The 23,682-nt window shown below is 39.3% G+C and overlaps 1 protein-coding gene across 1 annotated transcript in view; it reads right to left on the bottom strand.

Annotated features, from left to right (window-relative positions):
- Positions 1 to 5,644: 5,644 nt before the first annotated feature.
- Positions 5,645 to 23,682, bottom strand: part of LOC115426444 (methylcytosine dioxygenase TET3) — a 40,072-nt gene continuing 22,034 nt past the window's right edge. Inside the window, 8 exon segments of the mRNA XM_075353492.1 lie at positions 5,645 to 11,694; positions 11,697 to 12,101; positions 13,799 to 14,153; positions 15,230 to 15,367; positions 15,956 to 16,045; positions 16,146 to 16,296; positions 17,975 to 18,183; positions 19,110 to 19,203. Coding sequence (XP_075209607.1) covers positions 10,289 to 11,694; positions 11,697 to 12,101; positions 13,799 to 14,153; positions 15,230 to 15,367; positions 15,956 to 16,045; positions 16,146 to 16,296; positions 17,975 to 18,183; positions 19,110 to 19,203 — 2,848 coding nt within the window. The 3' untranslated portion in view covers positions 5,645 to 10,288.

Below are 23,682 nucleotides of genomic sequence, written 5' to 3'. Positions count from 1 at the left end.
GTTGTACCTTCATCATACTGAACGTTACAGTTTACTTTGCACCTTACAAATCATTTTCGAAACTGAAAGTTTAAACATCGAGTTTGTTTGATTTTTTTTTTTTTTTTTTTTTAACCTGGTCTGTTTTTATAATTGTAATTCATTAGGTACTGTAAACTGTGACTGGTCTTTTGTTATATTTTCAACTCTTGTTAAAAGTGCACAGAATTATACAGGCTACAAACCTGCAGCAATCAAGAGGAGGAGGAGGAGGAAGAGGAGGATATAAATGCTACTCTGGTTGAAAATGATGATATTAATGTTGATGAATAGAAACAGTTTGGACAAATATTGTTAATCGAGGTAGTTATTATTTTTTGTTATGTGAGACATTTCCTGTTCAAATAAAGTGACATTATTTGATGTTTCACTCAACAGTTAGTTTCACTGAAGGCTCATTTCTGTGAACAAACTACCGCTTGTAATATAGTTATCATTTTCAAATGTCATATTGACAAATAAAATTGTTAAGCCTTCCTTCAAACATTCTTGCACCTCAACTTCCACTGAACTGTAGCCTATAGAGGGTATGCATGTACGTCACTTCCCCCCCAGGCCACGCCCCTCTAAGTCAGACTGAGTGTCAAAAACCATCCTGCTCAACATGACGGAGTATAGCAGTAAACACAGTGAGACCGGGAAAATGTGAAATATGAAATTAAATTAAGGACAATTGGACTCGACGTGGATCTGTACGAGCTACCAAAGAACAAGTGGTCCACGAACATTGACATGTGGCTCAAAATCGCGTATCCTGATGTCCAGGGTGGAGGGGATCATCACTAGTTTTACCTGAAACTAATATAAATGGTTTCATCGTTACTGACAACCAGGAGCTAAAACTAGGGCCCAGAACCAGCTGATCCAAAGTGCATTTACAGTAGACCGTGGACTGACCCCAGTGAATATATGCATCATGATGCATGATGATGCTGAGGAGATTTATGTCTAGTTTATATCAAGTACTTTATACAACACAGATACTACTGCTGTGGACCAGCAGGGTACGACTTTATTCTTGTAATATTATGGCTTTATTGTCAGAATATGATGACTTTAATCTCATAAATGAATGATATTTTTGTTAAATTATGAGTTTTTGGTTTTTTTTTTATAACTACAACTTTATTCTTATAACATTGTGATTCTTTTTGTATTAGACTTTATCATAAAATTACAGGTTTTATATCAATATTTTATGACTTTATTCTTGTAGTGACAAACATTTTTTATTTTCTTATATGGCCCTAATACGCCGTCATAGCTTTATTCTCCAGTTTCCCCGTATTTTGAAAACTAGGTCAGCTTCAGTTTAAGTTAGTTTACAAATCATGTAGGAGCACAAGGTTCAGAATCACAAAATGAAGACAAAAACCATGAAAGATCTGATCATGAAACCAAGAGCTTTACTAAGAAGTAACGTTAGCCAAAACTGTACGTAATTTAAGGTCTGATTTTACCCAAAAATACAGCATAAATTAATGTTACCTGACATGAAACAGGATCCACAAATCTAGGTTTGGTTTCCTGGATTTGTGGATCCATCTACTTCTCTTTTCTTTGTCTTTCAGTGTCTGTAAAACAATAGCTCCGACTGCTTTTCAAACCTGTTCATACAATTAATCGCACAACAGCTCTTCTCCCATTTTTATTGATTATTGTTCTTAAGTTTTAAACAGTATTGAAGCCAACGCTGTCACTCATCTCCCTCTTTCTGCCACTCAGTGGGCGGGACCGCGGTGACGTCCGCTAGCGGTGACGTCATGTGCACAGTGGTGTAGTCTACGTGATAGGCAGGTATACGCCGTATACCTTCTACAAAAGGTCCCACATTTCTGTATAACCGCTGAAAATGTGCAAACATACGTATCGGCATGGTTTAGTGAAATAACTTCCACTTTACCGTTCATAAATTCCACTTCTCTGTGTTACAAAGCGGACCCTTTTGGATCATATGGGGCTTCCGTCAGGAGTGACGTTCCCTGACATTTACTACTAAGGAAACAGTCAAACTGTACGGCGGGAACGACTGGTCTAACACTGGACAGTGAAGGATAGTGTTGAAAAAATGAAAAGAAAACAAAGCCAAATGACACTGTGTCAGTAAGTCCACCATTACTACTTTGGGGGACAGTCCAGCTGTGCTGTGGCTAATGCTAATGCTAGTATTACAGTCAGAGAGCCTGCAGAGGCCACAGCAGCTGTACCTGAGGGAACAGAAGGACAGTCTGATGACCACACCGTCCTACCTGGTAACTGTTACTCATGTATGTTCTTATAAAAAGAGTAACCGCTATTGTAACAGCAAGTGATTGGCACATTGAATTCTACCGAAAACTAGCTAACTGGTGGTTTGGTTGAAATTAATGAGGTGCGGCTGCTGCTCTCTCTCTCTCTCTCTCTCTCTCTCTCTCTCTCTCTCTCTCTCTCTCTCTCTCTCTCTCTCTCTCTCTCTGTGTGTGTGTGTGCGTGTGTGTGTGTGTGTGTGTGTGGTAGATGAGAACTGGACCTGTCCATCCTTGTGGAGTGAGAGTCAGGTAAGGGAATTCAAGGCAAGTCAGGTAAATAGTAGACAACATATAAAGCTGGTAGAAACCATGTAAATGTACAAAGTTAATGCTATATTCAAACGTTAATATAGTTAATTCATAAAATTGTTAATAAAAATGAAATTAATTCATTGGACTAGATCCAGCGGGGCCACAGGGACACTTTTCCTGTTCAATAGTCTGTGTTTAAACTATATAACTGATCTCCATGTTTAATACATGTATGAATAGGTCTGAGTACATACTTTCACATGGCATGTTGCAATTTACAGAAAGAAAATTGTGGGTAAAAATACTTAAAATTACTGATTGTGACACAGGGACTCAAAATTAATGTTTTTTTTTTCACCTTTCACAAACACATGCAGAAAACATGCTGGTCTCATAAGAAATGGATCGTAAATGAATCAAAGGGTTTTAGCTATGATGTTGAAGTACAATTGTAATCAATATTGGATAAAAATATTGCAATGATAAGTTTTTATGAACGCTAGTATGTTGTGACACAGGGACAGCAATTTGTACCTTTGTTCAGTAGTCAGAGTAAAAGACTTTGCTTTAACTAAAGCACTACAAATATGCTAATAAACTTTTATTTACATACATATTCCAACTGTAGTGATATATACAGATAATAGAACAACATATTTGACTAATAATTGGATTGGACTGAACCTTTCTATATTATTGTACTGTTGACTTGTTAGTTCCTTCAGATTCACAGACTTAAAATATCACTGACACAAGCAAGAACAAATATTATTAAAGGTAATAGTGCATTTACATATTTTAATCCTTTTTAGGTTAATTTTATATTGATTATATCTTTCTTTTTTTCTACAAGTGATACTGAAATTTTGTAAACAGTTCAATAAAATAGAGTTCTTAAGTTAAAAATGACCCTATTTGAGAAATGATAGGTGAAACTTCAATTTATGACACTGATGTTCACTTGCACTTGATCTGGTCCCATTAGCATCTTAACGGTCCATTAATTAAGACACAATGTACACCATTAAATGACTGATATGTTAGATAATAACATAATAACATAATTCGAGCCCTTGAAAGAGTGGAATTTTTGCCTCCTTTTTATTTTTCATGCATTTTCTTAGCCATGGCTGAAGATTGTAAACAGTTCACTAATAGGTTTTGACCCTGTTCAGCAGGTCTGAATGCTAACATAGATACAAAAAAGACAACTTGTGTTATACTTAATGTTAATTACTGATGTTTTTGTTTACCTCCAGGTTTTTGTTTACCTCCAGGTTATATTATTTAATCATTCGCTCTTCTTGATTTGAAACGTCTATGTCTTGTCTTGTCATGGGCTGTTGAACAGTTAATTAATCTCCAGCTACTAATGACAGTTACACATCTTGTCTTGCTTACAATACATTTACATTTTGATAACACATAATCAGTCTTTCATGATCTCACTTATGAGTGGATGTATACTTTATGCATTAATGAGCGTGGTGGTTCTTGTTTGGGGCCGTTTTGGAGCAGCTGCTGCTCTGGGAGGGGTGCTGTGGTACAGATGTTGCTCCAGGACGGGGGTGTATGAGGCTGGGAGGGGAAAAATCAGAGTATACCCACTAGAATAAACTAGACTACACCACTGCATGTGCATATCCTCTATAGCTGAACCAAGTATGCAGCAAAGACATGGAGGCCTCTACGCAGGCAATGCAGATTCAACCACTTAACCTAGATATTTTCTGAAAGCCCATATTCTCTAGATGTGATATAACATGAGTTGGGACTTGATCCACCTGCCCTCAATCTTTTACCTGTACATAGCCCTACATTATATCGATGAAAAAGTGTACAGCTGATACATTTTGGCCTGTATTATTAATGGAAATCTAAATCACCCACCTATGAAAACTGTATATTTTCTAAAAGCCTAGGTTATGTAGATGTGATATAACATGGATTAAGACATGTTCCACCTTCCTACATACTCTCAGGCACCAATATATGTACATAAGTGCATACTGGTTGATCTACTGGGTGTGAGTATAAAGGCCAGAAAAAGTACACTTAAGATACCACTTAGAATGAATGAATGAATGAATGAATGAATGAGTGAAATCTTTATTTCAAACATGTAGACAGTGAAAAAAAAAAACAAAACCAAAAATCAACCAGCAAAATATAGGTACTGGTACATAAAAGACTGATAAGCAAACAAACCACAAAAAATAAATAAATAAATTAATTAATTAATTAATTAAAAATAAATAAATAAATAATAATAATAATAATAATAACATAAATAAAACAAATGAAATGGAATTATACATGCTCGAAAAGGAGAAAATGAAAATGTTATCATAGCAAAACATGTCCCTCAGCCATGGAGTATTACAAAAATCATGGATCATGGAAAGCGTGGATCCCTACAGGTCAACGCACTAGTGTAAAATAATAGTGTAATCTAAAGTCTGGCCTTTGTATAGTATGATTAAAAAATTGGTTAAATCATATTATGTTATAAGAATTGATCATAGTCAAAAAACATTACAAGTAATTACTAAAAACACATTAGAAACATGAAAAACCTGCCAAAGCAGGCAGTTTGAGAAACACATGCAGAGAGAATTACATTTTCTACAGTAAAAATATTAACGACGATTTAAAATGACAGACTCATAACCTACACATTGAGCTCATTTTATTGATTCTAATGTAGAAACTTGAGCTGTCCAGCACTACCCAAACCATCCATCATTCATCGACTCGCTTTACCCTGCGATTGCGCTCTTAAAAGCTATCTTGCATTTATCATTCTGCAAAATAGGTTTTTCATCGACCTTGAAATAAATGCACTGTGTCCAGTTCTGCTCAGGGCCACTAAAGCGCTCATGGGTTTGTAGCGAGGACGCACTCATTCTGCACTCCTTCTACGTCTATCGAACCGTGTACTCTAATATCCATGTGATTGGACCACCTAGAGGTTACAAATCAGTACAGAAAGGGATAATATTTTACCACCTTATGTTGGAACGTCCACTGAGCATCAGAAAACAAACACACACAGCAAACGCATATCACTTCAATGTTTTTATTTATCGCGCAACATAAAACAATATTGTGGGCTTTTTACCACATACACTATGTATTCACATAATACACCATACAGCTACAAAGAGAGAGAGACTGAACAAAAACACTTTTTTTTTTTTTACATACTGCATCCTTGACATGAAAAATAAAGAACCAAGAACAATCCTAGAACTCAAAAAGAAATGTAGCTGCCAGTTGTGTAGGTTCATTTTCATTTGTTTGTATGGGCCAGGGTCCAAGCCTTTATTCCAAGTCTGGAGCGTGATTGTTAAAATAGGTGTTGGGTAGACTTCTAAAAGTGGGCCATACACTGTGAGATGCAAATAATTCGCTGTGTTTGTGTGTGTGAGAGAGAAAAGGCAAAATATACAAGGTGTGAAGAGAAAAAAGGGGAAGTGCATAACTAGGTAGAGGAAGAGGGAGGCAGTACACAATTGCTAGTCTTGTGTTGTTGGAGTATCTTATCATTCAGTTAACATAAACATGTATAACATACTGAAAGGATCATTTATTTCAATAGCCGTTGGTACTTGCACCGTACCGAACATGAAACCCAGATAACAGTCTTCCCATATGCGTCTGTCTCATCCTAGTTTAAATGAGTTCAAGTACAATGTGGAATGAATCTAAATAGAGAATGTATTCAACTGTTTGAGTACCCCCCTGCCCTCAAAAAGAGATGGAAATTTGTAGCGTCGTAACAAAAAGACTTTTCACAAAGTCAGCACCAAGGCAGCTTCCTATCCGTTGAAACTGCTTTAATCAAAAGTATAATTCTCTTGACATTCTCAGAGCTCAGAAAAATATTTGTGGTATCTTTAATTCCTATTTTTTTTTTGTTTGTTTTTTTGTCTTTTTTGTCCTTTTTTTTTTTGTTTTACACAGTGAATTTAAAGTGTAGCATCATAGCACCAGCCGACCGACCGACCGACCTCCCCATCTCGGTACGTGCTTGGGAGGTGGCGCCTCTCGTGAGAACCGTCCACCGAATATGTGAAAATTGGAAATTTACAAAGTTTCATAAGATATCATGTACATTGTATCTTCAGCACCCATTCTTATTAAGTGTGTGTTGTGTATGTGTGTAATGTGGGCCATGCATTTATGGTTCAAAAGTAAAAAGAGGTTCAAGACGGCCCTGTTATAGCGAACTGCACCGGTTCCATCAGACCCTCTGGTGGTTGTAATGTGTAAAATAAAGAATGAGGATTGCAAACTAAATACCTGGTGTAATCCAGGAGCGCCAGAACTTTTCTGCCAAGTGCATACTTACTATGAGAACTAGAGTATAATTATAGGTACATTTAAACAAGCAGGGAGACAGTCTCTTACCTGATAGTCTACCACATTGCTGCGCTATCCCTCGCTAAACATCACCTGCTGATTCACTTCCGACTGCTTCTGCATCTACCAGCATGTATCTAAACACCCCACCCCTTCATGTTCAATGCAAATCATCTGTTTTATCTCAACGGGGGAAAGTTTTTAGATTTATAAATCACCACAAATCACAATTTTGGTGTCTTGAATTAAAAATATCTAGTGTAATCTGAGACGGGATACTAAAATCTGCTGTGATGTGAAGCAAATTCGTTGTGAAATTCATAGATTTGGTCGCATAAATGCAGCACGGGAGGGGGATTCTCCAGTTACGACCGTCACAAGTGAGCGTGGTTTTAATCTTACAAGGACGGGCTTGGTCGGTTCGTGTTGAGACAGCGACGGGTTTCTGTCAGTTACATGCTGACAGGGGGTACAGTACTTACGAAAGCAAAAACAGCAGTGTTACTAAGCACACATTTACACACAACACACTGGTACCAAGTGTTGTTTACTATTGTTAAGGGCTGCCAGAGACTTCAAAATACCCCCTAGTCATTCATGGTTTAGTTACTATCCTCACCAGTTAAATAATCTTACCTAAATATTTTAATATTTACATTTTTTTATCTCTCTCTTGAGAAAATTAAAAAACAAAAAAAAAGAACAAAACAAAAATTAAGCTTCAAGTTGTGAAATATCGGCTCTTTCTTTTTGTCATTAAAATCAAGATTAAAAGTGCTTTTATAAATCTTTTCTTCTCTATGTACAATTTGTATTAGCTGTATAAAAAAAGATGAAAAAAAAAAACATCAAGACAATCATCATCATCACCATGTAGTAATAAATAAGGGTTTAAAAAACAAAACAAAAAAAAAACAGGTTAAAATGAGTGTGGAGATTTAGAGGACACAAAGGGACAAATGTATGATTCTCTGCCCTCAGTAGCAAGTTGTGATTGTGACCAGTGTCTCTACAGCGTGAGGTAGAGAGCTGGAGACCCAGGGTCTTTCACAGATGACCAGGGCCTTGACCCAAACAACCACTAGCAGCCAGGAGTCGGCCCTTAAAGCCCCAGTTCCATTAGTCCCTCATTTTCACTTTCAGCGCAAGCAAAACCATCAGACCAAGCAATCATATGGTTGATGGTGAAAATGAAAACAAGTGATTCATGGGACTCTGTTCAGATTCTCAAATAGTCTCTCTCTTTGGCTCTTGACTTTCATACTCGCACACATCATGCACACATGCGTGCACACAAACACACAAAGTGAGAGATTTATCGATTCACTGTGTTGGCTTTTAGGTGCCAGCTCCTAGAAGCTACAGTAATTTTATTCTCCCTCAATCTCCAAAGTCTGTTCACTATGACAAACACTGCTGGCAGGTCACCAACAATGCATTGAATTACTGTGCTTTCTCTGCCCTGTACAGTGTACTTTGTTTGAGACAAAAACCATGCCAGAATAACTGCAAAAAAAACACCTCAAAGGGAACCAGACAGAGCTGCAACCAGAGGGCGGCCGCTGTGATTGGCTGGCTCTGTGGTGACAAGGTGCCTGTAGAAGGACGCGCCTCACTCTGCTCTGAGATGACAGCACCATGCAGAGGAAGTGGGCCCTTCACAGTAAAATCAAGTGTAGTAGGAGAGCACCAGAGTGTGTGTCGGAGCACCAAAAGCACTGCTGTCCCAACACTGTTTCCTCTGTTCTCACCCAGCTCGGGCTTTCTCATACTTCACACACAGCGGGACAGATCGCCTTTACCTTGATCTGCTTTTTCAACTCATTCAGCCAGAATCAGGGTAAGAGATCCCCCTCTGCTGGATGTGAATGGTTAAAGCAGTGAGGCAAGGCTCTACAGTCATCTGAATGGATTACAAGTGCTTGTAGGTTTGTTAATACACGCCACTTTGAAATGGCAGTCACTGCTGCCCTCTAGAGTTTACATTGGGAAGTGCTCACCCCTACTCAAGCATTATAGGAAGATAGAGTGTTCACCTGTTCCATCTCTGTGTGGTAAAAGCACATCTGGGTCAAACAGCATTTCCAAATAATATTTATCATTAGTGCGGAATATCCAATTTGTCAGTTGGATATAACAATATCGGTACGATAATTTATAATACTTTACTTTGCATGACAAATTCCTAGGTGTAATAAATCCAATCTTTATAGTACTCTGTATGAAAAATATTTACTTGCAAATACTGCTTGAGCCAGATTTGTGTTAGAGCACCGAAGTACAGCATCAAGTGCCATGAAGAGTAAGCGGAATGAAAATTTTATCAGAGCTGAAAGTTGAGCACCAGTCGAAAGCTGGAGGGGTGTAGAAAAGGAGGAGAAGCGCACCATCTAATGGCAAGAAAAGTGGTGACTTTTACTTGCAATTTTACAGTTTAACTGCCAGTTGCAATTATTTCAACCTGGCCATTATCTAGTTATTTTTGTTATTAAAAATGAAAATAGCAAACGTTTTCAATTGCCATGAAATAAGCTAAAATCACTCTGGCCACTGTATAACTTTTAAGCAATGACAACTGGTGCATTTTGACAAAACATTGTCATTTAAAATCCAGGTTAGTGATAACTGAAACAAAATTTTGTAGGCCTAAAGTGTCTTTTTCACATCAAAGATAAATATCTGGATATTGTTATATGTTATAATTTAGGAAAAATATCCAAACAGCAGACAAGACTGTGATTTCTAATGACACTGTCTTGCCTGGTAGATGAACGCTCCTCCTCTAAGTACAGCTGGAAAACTGACAAAAAAGAAAGGAAAAAAAAAATCTAACATAAAAGAGCGTACACATTTTCCAAACATGGAAAAAGCAATTGTCTGAGTTTGATTGATCAGACTGATTGATTAAAAAAATATATAACTCAAAACAATCACATCATTAATAATAACATTAATGAAAACAGCAATAATAAAAAAACAAACAAGTCTTCATTATAATAATACCTGTAATAACAACATTGACAGTAACAATAGCAATCATAATAATATTGATAATAATAGCAATAATTAGAATCATTAAAATTCTATAAACAAGAAAAAGCAATGGAGTTCCTCTCCAGGGAAAAGAGAGGAAGAGCACCACAGGCAGTGTGTCTGAAGCCCAAACCACTGCCTGACATGAGGTAAAAACAATAAAAATGTCCCCTCCTCCAAGTGGACTGTGAAGGGGTCAGGATGGAGAGATGCCAGACTGCGGGACGGCTGAGAAACATTCATCCTGCTCATCGCTCTCTCCCTCCACTGCACCACTCTGTAGCGCTCAGTCTGTTCATGTCTCTTTGACCTCAGACAAAGTGGCTGTAGGGCCCGGTGAGGTGGGTGAAGGCATAGGGAGACACATTGACAACAGAGGTGGTGTGGAATGTGGGGGCTAACCGTGTCACTGGCCCCTCTTTCTTGTCTTTAGATTGTCCCGGCCCTGGACTGGCCCCTGCTACCGTAGCCCCCCACTTGCGTTTCTTCCCGAGGGCCTTGATGTCCTCCTGGGAGAGTCCGAGGAGAGCCGCTTCCTGCTGCCTCTGAAGCGCTCGCTCTGCCAGTAGCTTCATTTTAGCCTCCCACAGAGCCAGGCCATGCATGGGCTGGTTCAGGTTCTTGTGCTGGTAGAAGACCAAGGAGATGCGTGTGGGGTGGGAGCGATCCGGCCTTTTGAGTGGAGTGGTGGCGTGTAGTTCCCGACGGGCACATTCAATTAGGATAGAGCCGTGAGCTGGTGCGACTGCTACTCCACCGATGTTGGGATCCAAGAAGTTGTGCTCGCTGTCAGACCACACCTCATCCTCGTCCTCCTCGCGTCCCTTGGCGCTCTCAGCATCACTTTCAGCTTGGCTCGGGTCCCAGCAGGCCTGACCCGACTGCTGGAGGGCATCAGGGAAAAGGCGACCCTCAGGGGCCGGGGACGGGGTGCTGCCCGCAACTGAACCTCCACAAGACTTCCAGGCCTTTTCTTGGAGCCCAAGTGGTGTGGAGCAGCGACTCTCCCCGGTCTCGGACCACATCTTGTCGGGGTAGGCTCCAGTAGGGTTGCTGTGCTTCAGAGCAGGGCTGTATGAGGCCGGCCCCATGGCCCAAGCATTTGGCTGCGGGCTGGGAGCGGGTCTAGCCCAGTGCCTGGGGGGACCTGGGCTTGGAGCGCCTGGCTGTAACGTGACAGAGCCTGAGTGAGAGGATCCAGGCTGTGGTGTACCTGGGTGAGGGGTGCTTGGCCGAGGGGTGGAAGGCCGTGGCGTGGAGACTTGGGGGATGTTACCCGGGTGCACTGTGCCAAGGTGAGGTGAGGGAGATGGAGAGGGAGGGACCTGGAGTGATGGTGATGGGGCAGGAGAGGCCATTGGGGTGTTTGCCCCGGGGTAGGAAGTCCACTGCTGGGGGTAAGGAGAAGGCTGCCGCTGCTGCTGAGGATGCTGGTGAAACTGCTTCTTATCTTGGATTAATGATGAGGCCTCAGGACTCGGTTTAGGGTTTAGGTGGCCATCCCAGTTTGTGGGAACAATACTTCCGTTAAGTTTGTGCCCCGGCCAAGCAGCAGGCTGTGGGGTGCTGCTGGGTGTGATGGCACCTGCCTGACTGAGTACAGCACCTTCATACACTGGCACATCCATGGGCTCCTGTTTGATGACTGGAGTGCCTCTGTTGGAGGACTCGGAGGAGACAGAGGAGGGGCGGGACTGGTAGTCCGTAGGCTGGGGTAAGCGCTGTGGTTTTGTAGGTTGGTTTGTTCAGGGTGGCTGGGGTAGGACTGAGCCAGTCTGGCCTGAAGATTCTGAATATCAGGCTTCTGGTCCATCTGGACAACCTTACTGCCTGCTTTGGGTAAAGCGCCATTTCGACCCTCGTAGGTCCTCAGCTTAGGGCGGAAAAGTGCATTGGGTGGATAGTTGTAGTAGCCATAGTGCATTGCAGGCAGATTGGGGTGATAACCATTTACGGGGTCTGGTGCAGAGGGCTGGCCAGTTGGGGGAAGGCCTCCCCTTGCATAGTAGGCAGAGTGTGGATAGATGTTGTTGAACGGGTCTGCTGTCTGCACAGGATATCCATCTATTGATCCATTAAAGGGCTCCTTCTTGATGTTGGGCTTCACCTCTTGCTTTATAATTGCTGAATAATGGAAACAATAAAAAAAGTTAATAAGAAACTCTGCTGGTCAGAATTTTAAAAGCATTATTAATATTTGTATTATATAGTATATATAGTATTCTCCCATGTATCTTTTCTTTTTTATGCTCTTGAACACAAACCACTTTAAGGCCTTGTCAGTACATACACATCCAGTTTTTCTTCCACTCCTCTTCATGAAATAAGTTTCAAAATATCTTTCCACATGAAATGGGTTAATCACAAAACTGAATTGCTGTTAATAACATAACAAACAATGTCAACAAACAGTGAGGTGGAGTTATTTCTTAAAACCTCACTGAAATGACACTGAATTATACTAAATAGGAAAAAAAAACTCAGGAAAATGTGGCCTTGAGTCTGGCCATGGGTGACATCTTATTGAAAATTTGACTTGCAGTGCAATACCAACAGCAGACTACACTTGTCCACAGAGTTTCCGTTTGCAAAAAGGATTTACCTAAGACAGTTATCTTCACCATACTCCAGGTGATTGGAGATAAAAGCACATAGACTGATGTATGAACCAAAACATCAATTTTCCCTGATTACAATAACACTACAAACCAAAGGACCTAATTTTCACAGTGAAGGGAAATCTTCCAAAACAGTTTCAGTAACCTCTAATTGGGTCAGATTCAGGTTCATGTTTGTCCAGTCATCATCCATAACACAGAAAATACAAACAATGAGGCTGATTTTAAGTCAACCGTCTATGAATTATGTTGAGACTGAATAGGCTCAGGCAGAAGCTAAATATTTAAATACGCCTTATCTACATTCAAATCAAAATCAGTTTTAGGCACCAATCAAAGCATCAATCACCAATGTTTTGAAAACCATTAATGAATCGCACATCTTTACGTTTATATTTATGTCATTCCATAATTTAACCCCAGTACCAGAAACACATGTTCTTTTTATACATTTAACGGCTTTTAGTACAGTAAACATACAAACACCTCCAAAAGCACACCTTCTTTCCTGTATCAAAAATAACTTTTGAACAGAGTCTGGGAGGGACTTTTGTTTGGCTCTGAACATTATTTGCATAGTTTTGTAATAAAACAAGTCATTGAATTTCGTAACACAGGAACTGAGAAACAGTGGAGTTGTGTGTGCATAACGATCAGCTTTATGGACGATCGGTATGGTTTGTTTCTGCAGTACAACTATTGGATGAGTTATTGTTTTGAAGGTGGATCCGCATAGCTCCACACAGACAGGTATGGTTGAATAATTGAACAAGAAATGGTACACACGCCTTTATAATGCAAAACTCCTGTAGTTTTATAAAGGATTCCTATTGATTTAGAAAGTTTACCTCTGATGTAACCAATACGTTGTCTCCATGTTAGCTTATGGTCAATCACGACCCCAAGGAGTTTTGTCATAAATACTCTTTCAATCTCATGATTACAGATTTTTCGGTTAACATCATCAGTGATTTCGTGATGACTTTAAAAAATCAAAAATTTAGTTTTCTTGACATTCAGAGATAATTTATTGATATCAAACCAACATTTGAGTGTTTCCTACTCCCTTTCAACTCTGTTCAAAAGTTCATCTAATACTGTATTTACCTGAGCAAATTAAATTTGTCAACTGCTTTTGTAAAAGCACTAAATGCATGAAAAGGGCTACGTACAAGAAAACATCTATACAACTTGCTGACTCACCTTTATTGCCTTGGGGTTGAGGGGAACTGCTGATGCAGACCTCTGCCTTGACCACTGTCTTATCTGGCGTCTCCCCTGTTTGCTGCAGCAGTTTACTTTTCTTCTTCTCGGACGCAGCCTTCTTGGCCTCCAGGCGGCGCTGTCGGCAAGACTTGGCAGGTTCAGGCAATTTTCGCACTTCACGGCGGAAAGCCTGGAGCACCTGGATGGCTCCTGTCTTCATCTTGAGACGCTGAGCCTCCTCGTTGCCAAACTCATCAGTCAGGGAGATCTTGTAAAGCGGCAAGACATGGAGCTGTTCATCCTCGGGGATCTCCCCCACCGTACGGTTGTCCTCCTTAGTTAAAGTACACACCTAGCACAGAGAGAAAAGACAGAGGAAATGTTAGCTGTGAAACTTTTTTTAGCATTATTATTGTTATTATTATCGTTATTTTTAGGGGTGTAATGGAACAGAAAAATTTTGATTCAGTATGTGTTTGGTACAGGGGTCTTCGGTTCAATACATTTTTAATACGTTTTCAGTACAGTGAAGGAGTCAAGGGGGGTTATAGCAGGGGTGCGCTCTGTAACTACCTGTGGGACACAGGATATTTCTACAAAATATTGTTCAGTCATTTATGCATTAACAGGCACCCCACATGTTATGTATTTTTGTATTTATGAATCTTCAATGTTCATTTAAGGCAAACTCTGTAATTTACTGAGTGTTTTTGAACATCTCACAGTATTCCCTGAGGTGCTGTGAACATGACCTCACAGTAACACTTCAGCAGAGGCACAGGGAAGGAGAAGAGGAGCAGGTTCACTTCTTTTTGCCAACTTCAGTTAAAAAATAAAACCCTTTTTGCTATAAAGAAACCCATGGGCTCTTTTGTGCCACAAAGCTGCAACATACCAAAAACCAAAAGTGAAACTCAACATGCTTCAAACATCTGACCCGGCTTCTATGCCTCTGTTACACCCTGTGTTGTCATGTTTTGGGTTATTTTTGCAGCGGCGCTGAGAATTCGCCACTACTAAATGTATATAGAGGAAACCCTGCACATGGGTTCTGCTTGTGTCCACCCTGCTTCCAGAGTGTTTGCATTCTTTACATAGGCTACATGTATTCCTTCGGTACACCTCCATATTGTATGAAAGGCCCCGAAACGGTTCGGTACAAAGAAGTGCACCATTACACCCCTAATTCTTATTATATGTTATATGCTTTCAAACTGGACAATGTAATATGTATGGTAGACAGATTTACATTTTGCGTACAACCATTTATTGCTGTTTAAAAGAAAATGACTCATCATAACACCACTATCACTGGTAAGTGATAGTGAACACTAGTAAATAAGTAACATGAAAGATCAATATATGCTTACTTTGCCTTAAAAGTATGTCATGACACAAATGTGAAGTCATGGTGAGTGATCGTCTTACCACTGTGCAACCATTGTAGAGGTTGTGCTGGTCCTTATGAGCGTGAGCGCAGAAGTCCATACAAGCAGTGACTCCAGAGAATGGCCGACCTTCCTTCAATCCCAACCTGCAGTCTGGGGCTTTTGACTCCGTCTGGCACTGAGGTAAAAGACAGAGGACACTTTAATACATCTGCAGATACAAATGATATTTGACCTCAACTGTCTATTTTCTCCTGCAGATGAACCCGTCCTTAATGTGTTTCTTTTCATGTTTCTTTAACGTATCACTGTGTGACAGTCAAGACTGTGCTCTCACATAAACTATTGTTTGAGGAAGACAATTAACAACAACAATGGGCCTGTTTACATGACTCTAAAAGTCCGATAACTGGGTAATTGTAATAATCGGATCTAATGCATTTACATGCACTTAAGAAATGCGATAATCAAAAAACTCTGGTTTAGACGTTCCAGTCCATTATTGGATTTCTTTCAGAGTACATAGTGATGATAGACTTAAACTTCCTGTTATTATCTTTTGCTTCTGTTTGACTTTGTAACTTCCGTTCTCTATGATTTTAATTGTGTTTACACATTAATCTGATAACTCCAGAAATAGGATAATGATCGGAGTATTGGTGTGCATGTAAACAGGCTCAATAGAACCATATCTTTGAAGTTTTCACTGCTTAACAGTTTTGTGAGTTTACATACCATCAAATACAAGTATAAAAGTATATGTCACCTGGTTGCTGTATGCCTGTGGGGCCAAGCGCTTGTATAAAGGAGCCACCTCAGTTGCCAGATGCTGGAAGTTATCCCTGAGTTTGTCCTCCTAACAAACAAAACATTCAACATCACAGGTCAACACAAACAATGACAAAATCATTCTGTTTAAATGTTAACGCTACAGCATTATGCAATGCAAAGACTACCTCTTGAGGGTGATCTCCTTGTAGCCTGAACTTTCGTGGGGTTTTGCTCCTCGCGTACTTACAGCCATTAAAGTACATACTCCAGGAACAGCCGAAGGAGAAGGAAGCACCACAAGTGTCTGCGTCCTTGCCTTGACATGCACAGGTACGACTGCAGGGGGAGAAAGAGAGCACATAATTAAGTTAGTGTACATCATTCGAATGAGCTAGAGATGATCATTCACACATTTGTCTCTTCACACTCAGACTATTGCAACAGCTTATTCACGCGCTTAAAAAAGACGAAGCCTGCTCACTTGCAATTTGTCCAAACTCCACTGCGAGGCTTCTGACCTGCACTAACAGGAAAGCTGATATTACATCTATTCTAAAATCTCTCCCATGGCTCCATGTTCCATTTCGCTTTCATTTTAAAATTCTGGTGCTCACTTTCTGAGCTTTACATGACCAGGCCCCTGTCTATATTGCTGCCCTGATCCAGCCCTGCAGCTCGGCTCGCAGCCTGAGGTCCTCAGGGCAGCACCTGCAGATAGTCCCCCACACTTGTTTTAAAACACAAGGTGACAGATCTTTAAAAGCTGCTGTGCCGCATCTCTGGAATGATCTTCCTCCTACGCTCCATGGACTTTGTTGAGTCTTTTAAAAAACAAATAAAGACATTCCTGTTCAAGCAGGCATTTTAGATCCAAACTGCCTCAGAGCTGCTACAGCTGATTGCATTTAATGTATTTATTGTATTGTATTGTACTTTTAACCATTGTTTTTTTTCTTACAAATAATGCAAATAATGACAATGAACAATACAGAACTGTGCATTATAGAAAAGAGAGAGAGAAAAAAAAAAGGAAGGAAAAAACCAAAAGTAAAAAATAATCAAAGTAATCCCTTCAAAGTAATCCCATTTATCCCCATGCAGTTCACATTCACAGGCCCAACACAGTCCCTCACCTCTCAGCATGCAGTTGTGCAAGTTGATAAAAGGTGCATGAGTCAGAATACACTGGAATGTGCCAAAAAAAAAGGGCCCCATATATTGTAAAACGTAGCAGTAGTACGCTGAAGCCAGTTTCTCATTTTTTCTAGTTTTAAGGAGGACATAAGGTCATGGAGCCACTGCATGAGTAAGAGGGGCAGAGTCTCTCCATTTGAGTAGGACAGCACGCCTCACCAGCAGGGAACAGAATGACAGGGCCTGTCTCTTAGATGATGGTAAAGTCACCTGATCATCTAAGATCCCAAACAGAGCCACCAGAGGGTTGGGATCCAAACAAATATTTAGAATCTTGGTATTGTATTTTAATTGTATTTTGTACTGTGCGGCACTTTGTGACTCCCTGTCTGTGAAAAGCCCTCTATAAATAAAATGTACTTTCTTTGAGGAGCTATAGAAGCAATATAGGGGAAACTTATCAAGCATTCATGTCTGAAACATCATGAATTCATGTGGTCAGTAAATGTCAAGAAAGTGTGACAGAGAGGATGTGATACCTGGTGACTACGACACATAATTTCTTTCTTTAAAACTCATCTCTGCAAAAAAAATGTTTGCAATTTTTACTTGTTTCCATGTTACTAACTCCCACATGAACACAGATTACATTTGTGGATTTTGTTGGTAAAATAAAAACATATATTCATTCTTTCCTGGTATGTTTTGTGGTTGTTTGGAAGATGATTTGTGACAATTTCTTAACTAATAGCAGGATGTACAGATGCAGCAAAGGTGTTAAAATGCATCACACTCCTGACCCTAAAATAAACCTGCCTGCTGTTTGTGAATAAGAGTTGCATGTGGGTTGAATGTCAAGGGATAACTGTCATGGACTCACTCATCATTGAGGCCACAGCGTCTGCTGGTCGGGTTGCCATATTTGGTGAGGGTGTCACTGAGCTCTCGGTACAGCTTGTTGGCCAGGACCTTCGGGACACCTTCCCAGGCCATAATGAGGATGATGATGACAGCGTTGTCACAGTGGTGGCCTGCACGCTGACGCACCAAACACAGCAGTTTCTCTGTCTCGCTGGCACGACGGATCACCTGACATGAAATGGGGTTCATGATTATTTTAGTTGAATCCTGAAGCTGCCATCCTGCCAAATATGACTTTCATGGTAGAATTACCTATAACCAAATAATGTGATACTTTGATCCTAAAGTTGTTTATGGCGATATAGATCAAACAGATTCTGCTGTAAATTACCATTTGCACACACAAAATGAATCTTTTATTAGAATTAGAATTAGAAATTTCACACTAGATGAAAAAGAATATGAATATTCCAGGTATAATTGCAACATTAATATTAATTTCCTTAATAAGTTGGCTCTCTATGAGAAAAGGTGAAGGAAGTCCTTAGATGCCAGTGTTTTCTACAAGACATATTACACACACCTTCCTGAGTAGGATGGCTGCTTTCTATTTCTAAGCTGAATATGTCAAGGGTAACAGTGGAGGAGAAGGAGACCTACTGATTTACTCTCTGTGGGTGACAAATTTGGCAAGGTGTCTCCTCAAAACCCCTCATTATACACACCTCCACCCATACACAGACACTGCATAAGTCTGTTTTTGATTGTCAATGCTGTCAGGTGTGAAAAGTCCACACACAAAAAAAACTCCCTCTTTTTTGTCTCACCTAAACAGCAAATAATTGAAAGTGATGCACCACCCTAAGATAAGATAAGATAAAATAAGATTTTATTTATCCCACTCTGGGTAAATTTCAGTTGACAGCAGCAACATACAACAACTGCAGAAAAAAGGCAGGTAGAAAACCCCCACAAACAAGTGAAAAATTAAATACAAAGACAAAAATAAGGAATGTGGTATTGATATAAATATTGATATAAATATAGAATAAGAATTAAAAATAAGAAATAAATATTATTTACATATTTATATGCTATTGTAAATAAGAATGTATAAAAGGGGGATATTAACCATGTAATATCAGACCACTTACCCATTTAGCAATAGGACACCCTCGAGAGCTCTTCCCTTCCCTTCCTGTGTACACCACTTTTTCAATGCGGATGGCATCTCCTTTCTCACCAAATCTAAAAAAAGGACACAAACACCTCATGTTTTTTTTTTCCACATTCATACACTTCTTCTAAACTTCAGCACATTGTGTTTGGAGTCACAATGGATTCAAACCTTGATGGCTGACATTCTAGTGACCTACATAAACCTTGTTTAATGCACTCAAACTCACCATTCCAAACAATATATTTCAATATATTTATTCCCTCCTCATATGCAATAAAACATCCGTGGGCTGAAAATAAACAGACGGTTCGTGTAAAGCAGCCCACAAATCTGACTCAGTGTGAGTTCTCAGGTGGAATGGGCCAGAATTCCTGCAGTGTTGTGGGAGCTTATCCTGAGCTTGTGAAAGGCTACTCAAAGAGTTTAATCCAAGTTGCATAATTTACAGATGCTCCCAACAATATTTATTATTTCACATCATCAAAATCAAGTAGCTGGGCTAAGTGAAGTAACAGAGGGAATACTTTTTGAAATATATGTTCAGAATTGTGAAAAAGGCCAAGTCAATGTGCACATGAACTTAAACAGTCTGAACTGTATATAATTTTCCCTGTGTGTCATAGTGCTGTGGGTCACACAAGAGGCATGAAAAAATATTGCATTTTCTTTTAAAGGCAACAACTGAAAACCAACAGAAACTGTCTGTCTGTGATAAACAGTACAATAAACATTCAGTGGCTGTTGTTAATAAATGAAAAACTACTTGAGACAAACATTTAACTAAAAGTTTTAGTTCTCTTAAAACTGTTTGGTTATAAACTCAACTAAAAACAGACCTGAATGTTTACAGTTCAACTGGTGCTACACTGCAAAAACTATGAGCGACACTTGACAAGAGATCCTAAGTTCAGCATCTTCTCAGCAGCTGCTATTTAAGAAGCACCTTAAATGTGAATTTGGATTTTTTAGTATTTTTACTATTCATGTCACCTGTATTGTAGCAGTATCAGCCAACTCTGACATAAACCATGGTCAACAGTGAAGGCTGGTGGAGAGTGTTCACAGAGCTCTGCTGAGATTCACACGAGTACGAGACAGTTAACCAGAACCCACCAGCCTCTACACAATGCCAGCCACAGGTCTGTCTCTAGGAAACGTTTCTGTGTTGGGATTTATGTGCACGGTTTGTACTTAAGTGTGACTTTATTCCGTACAAATACTTACACACACATATAAGTGTACACCTACAGATGAGTGGACCATTAAGGATGACCTCGTGCTCTACGCTTGATACGGAGTCATTGAACAGCTTAATGAGTAGGAAAATGATATGAATCATGCAGCTGTGGAAAAAATTACAAGACTACTCAAAGTTTCCAGACCTGGACCCTATTGAAAACATCTGGAATGTGATCAAGATGAAGATGGATGTTCATAAACCATCACACAAACTGTGCTGCACAATGTGAAAGACTGAAGAAACACATAAATGCTAAGACTGAAAAGGTTATTCCACACTGATCCTATGTAAAAACATTAATATTGTGCTGCTTGTGTTTTCTTTGATTATTTGAGATCAAAAATGCCGTTTTTTGCCATTTTGACCAAATGTCCTTTCGTGCTTACGTCTATTTAAACTGAAATATTTTTATTTGGAATTTGGGAGAAATATCAGTAAGTTCAGTACCAGTGGCCTCCTACTTTTTTCTAGAGCAGACACCAGATCTCAGTTCAGTGAAATTAACCTCCAGCCTCCATCTTCAGCAGAGGAAGCAATGAAGCTGTTCTGTAAACATGTAATGGACCAACGTGATACTAATGAGACACTTTATGTTGCTTTTGTCCGTTAATTTTTCACCGGTTTGTACTTTAGCAGTTACTTGGAAATGGTTTATATAAGAATAGCCCTGCATTCGCATGTATGTGCTTCCACAGGACTGTTTATTTGAGAGGGGAGATGTATTTGAGAATAGCAGGGTCAGAGGTTGGGCTGGGTTGGGGGCAGGTCACCAGAACTTGTCAGATGTTGGCTCACGGTTTAGATCAGGTCTCCCGTCAACTTGATAAGGCCCTTTGTGAAAACATCAGCCTTGAACAGATTTGGCGTGACAGTGAACACAAGGAGCTCTCTCTGAATAGGAATCACCCTGAGGTAGCTCAGAAAGTGGGAGGAAAGTAGGCTCTAGCACCACAGGGTGACCTGCTGGGGTTAGGGTTGGGTCAAAGGTCAGCGAGGGACTATGGGTCTTAATCTTACGTCATTCTCAAACAACAAAAAATGGGCTTTGTCCAGCATCCCCCCTCACTCAGTCTGTGTTCTCTGGGGACTAATGACTCATTGGTCCAAATGAAACACACCCACTCAGTGAATAACAGCCCATGGTTTGCTTCAGCACAATGTTCAGCCCTGTTTATATGAAGCATAACACAATCAGACTTCCAGTTATAGAATATTACCAAACCCTGAACAGAGAGTTTTTGCATCTAGAAGTTTCATGATTGTACAAATAAAAAAAAAAAAATCATTATCAAAGCTATGATACATCCAGTCACTCTCATTAATACTGATTAGTATTTTGTTTTAGATAGACCAAAATCAATTCCATTATAGAGGCTCCAGGTGCACCTCAGTTAATAAAATTCCCAGTAAGGGGAGCCTTTTGGTGTTCACTCCTTTACTGAAAATATACTGAGGCACATGAAGATAAAACTGCTGCTAGATCTATTTTTATCAATAAGTTTTATCAATAAATCTGACAATGTATTTCAGACCATGAGACAACAACTTACTGGATTTGTTGAGTGAGGCTGTCCTCTTCCTACCATGTATGAGACATACAGTAGATTATATTTAGAACTGGGATGGCTAACAAAGGATGATGTCATGCTACCATATACATAGCTAGCACAACTTAACTTTTGTTTAAGTGTATAATTATTTTTGGAAACACATTTTAAGGCACAAATATTCATCATTATATCAATAGTATTTGGTCTGTATTATATTAAGTACGGGTGCATGGACTAGAAAATTATAGGCCCAAACCAATATTTAAAATGGCATTTGGGCCAATGCCAATCCGTGTATGGTTTGTTCATTTGTTATTCCGTTTCAAAATAAAATCAGGAAAACCAAATTTTTGTTTTTATTTTTGTTTTTTCCTTTTCTAAACTTGTGTAGAAAAAATGTATTACCTAATTTTTTTACATACCTGTGTGTAATTTACGTTTTACGTTCAAAACAAAAATATTAAGTTATCATTTTGGTTTTACTATTATTGCGACACCAGAAGCGTGAAGTGGTAGTTTGCGGTGATGAGTTTTATCAAAGTCATTTAAAGTATCTCTGGTTTTATCTACGATAGCTGCACTCGAGCATCTTGCAGATTTCATTACGGACCTGTTTACAAATGGGGCGACCCGTGCAGAAATCTGCCATGCTTTATATCACCAGGGAGCAACACGATGGTGTTTAATGACAGGAAGGAGGTTCTGCTCACACCATAACCTTAGACGCTGAAACTATGTTTCCCACACTGAACTGGAAACGGCAGTGATCTCTTCACTATCACTATCAGGGATGTGCAGTAATATGAAGCTACATCTGTAAAGCTTTTACTGCACAAATGATGTTTTTGAATCTAGCACTAAAACAAATCTATGCCTGTTACAGACTGGTCCGGCCTGTGGATAGAAGTTTAGGACGGGATACTTGGCATTCATTGGAATACATGCTGGAGAAACAACACCAACCAGAACATTAAAAGCTGTTTTTTCAGTGTTTCTTTCTACTGTATAACTACAAAACGGTCTGATGTTTCATTTCAATTTAAGGTTTTTCCGAATTTTGTTTAAAAAAGACAAAAATAAAAAAAAAAAACAGCCAGAAATTTAGTTTTTCTGATTTTAGTTTGAAATGAAATAACCAATGAACAAACTATACATGGATTAATACCAATGCAATTTTGTATTTATTTTGTTTTTGTTATTATTTATCAATTTATCAGGGGAAACCCTTTGATATAACACAACAGATAAATGTCAGCCACCAACATTAGTGAAATTAAATCTTGTTAGCTGATATCAATATTATAAATATTCTACTATTCTATGCACTTATATTCTACAACTAACGGTATTCCTTCAATAGCCTCTTAATTACTGCTTATTGATAATACATAGGGAAGTTATGCATGAATTATGATCTAAACAGGTTTTCTCAAATGTTTAAACACTATAAGCAAAAACATGAGACATATTTTCCCAAAATTATACATTTACTTTTCACTCAGTTTATCAGTTTATCTTCACATAGTACCACGTTGCACGATGGGAAATGAAGTTAAAAACAGGAACGACGCATTTACTAACTTCAGTCCCTAGATATCAGTATTTATTAAAGCTATACCGTATGATGTGGCATTTTTACACTTTTCTTTTGTCATGTTAAAATGCTCCTAGTAAGTGTGTGTCAAACTAAAATGTAAAAAAAATCCACCAGGTATTGAAACTCAAAAATGTTTAATCCTCATATATCGCTCATATTT

The sequence above is a fragment of the Sphaeramia orbicularis genome, chromosome 9, assembly GCF_902148855.1.
Source record: "Sphaeramia orbicularis chromosome 9, fSphaOr1.1, whole genome shotgun sequence".
NCBI classification, from domain to species: domain Eukaryota; kingdom Metazoa; phylum Chordata; class Actinopteri; order Kurtiformes; family Apogonidae; genus Sphaeramia; species Sphaeramia orbicularis.
This window is presented reverse-complemented; position numbering and strand designations above follow the sequence as displayed.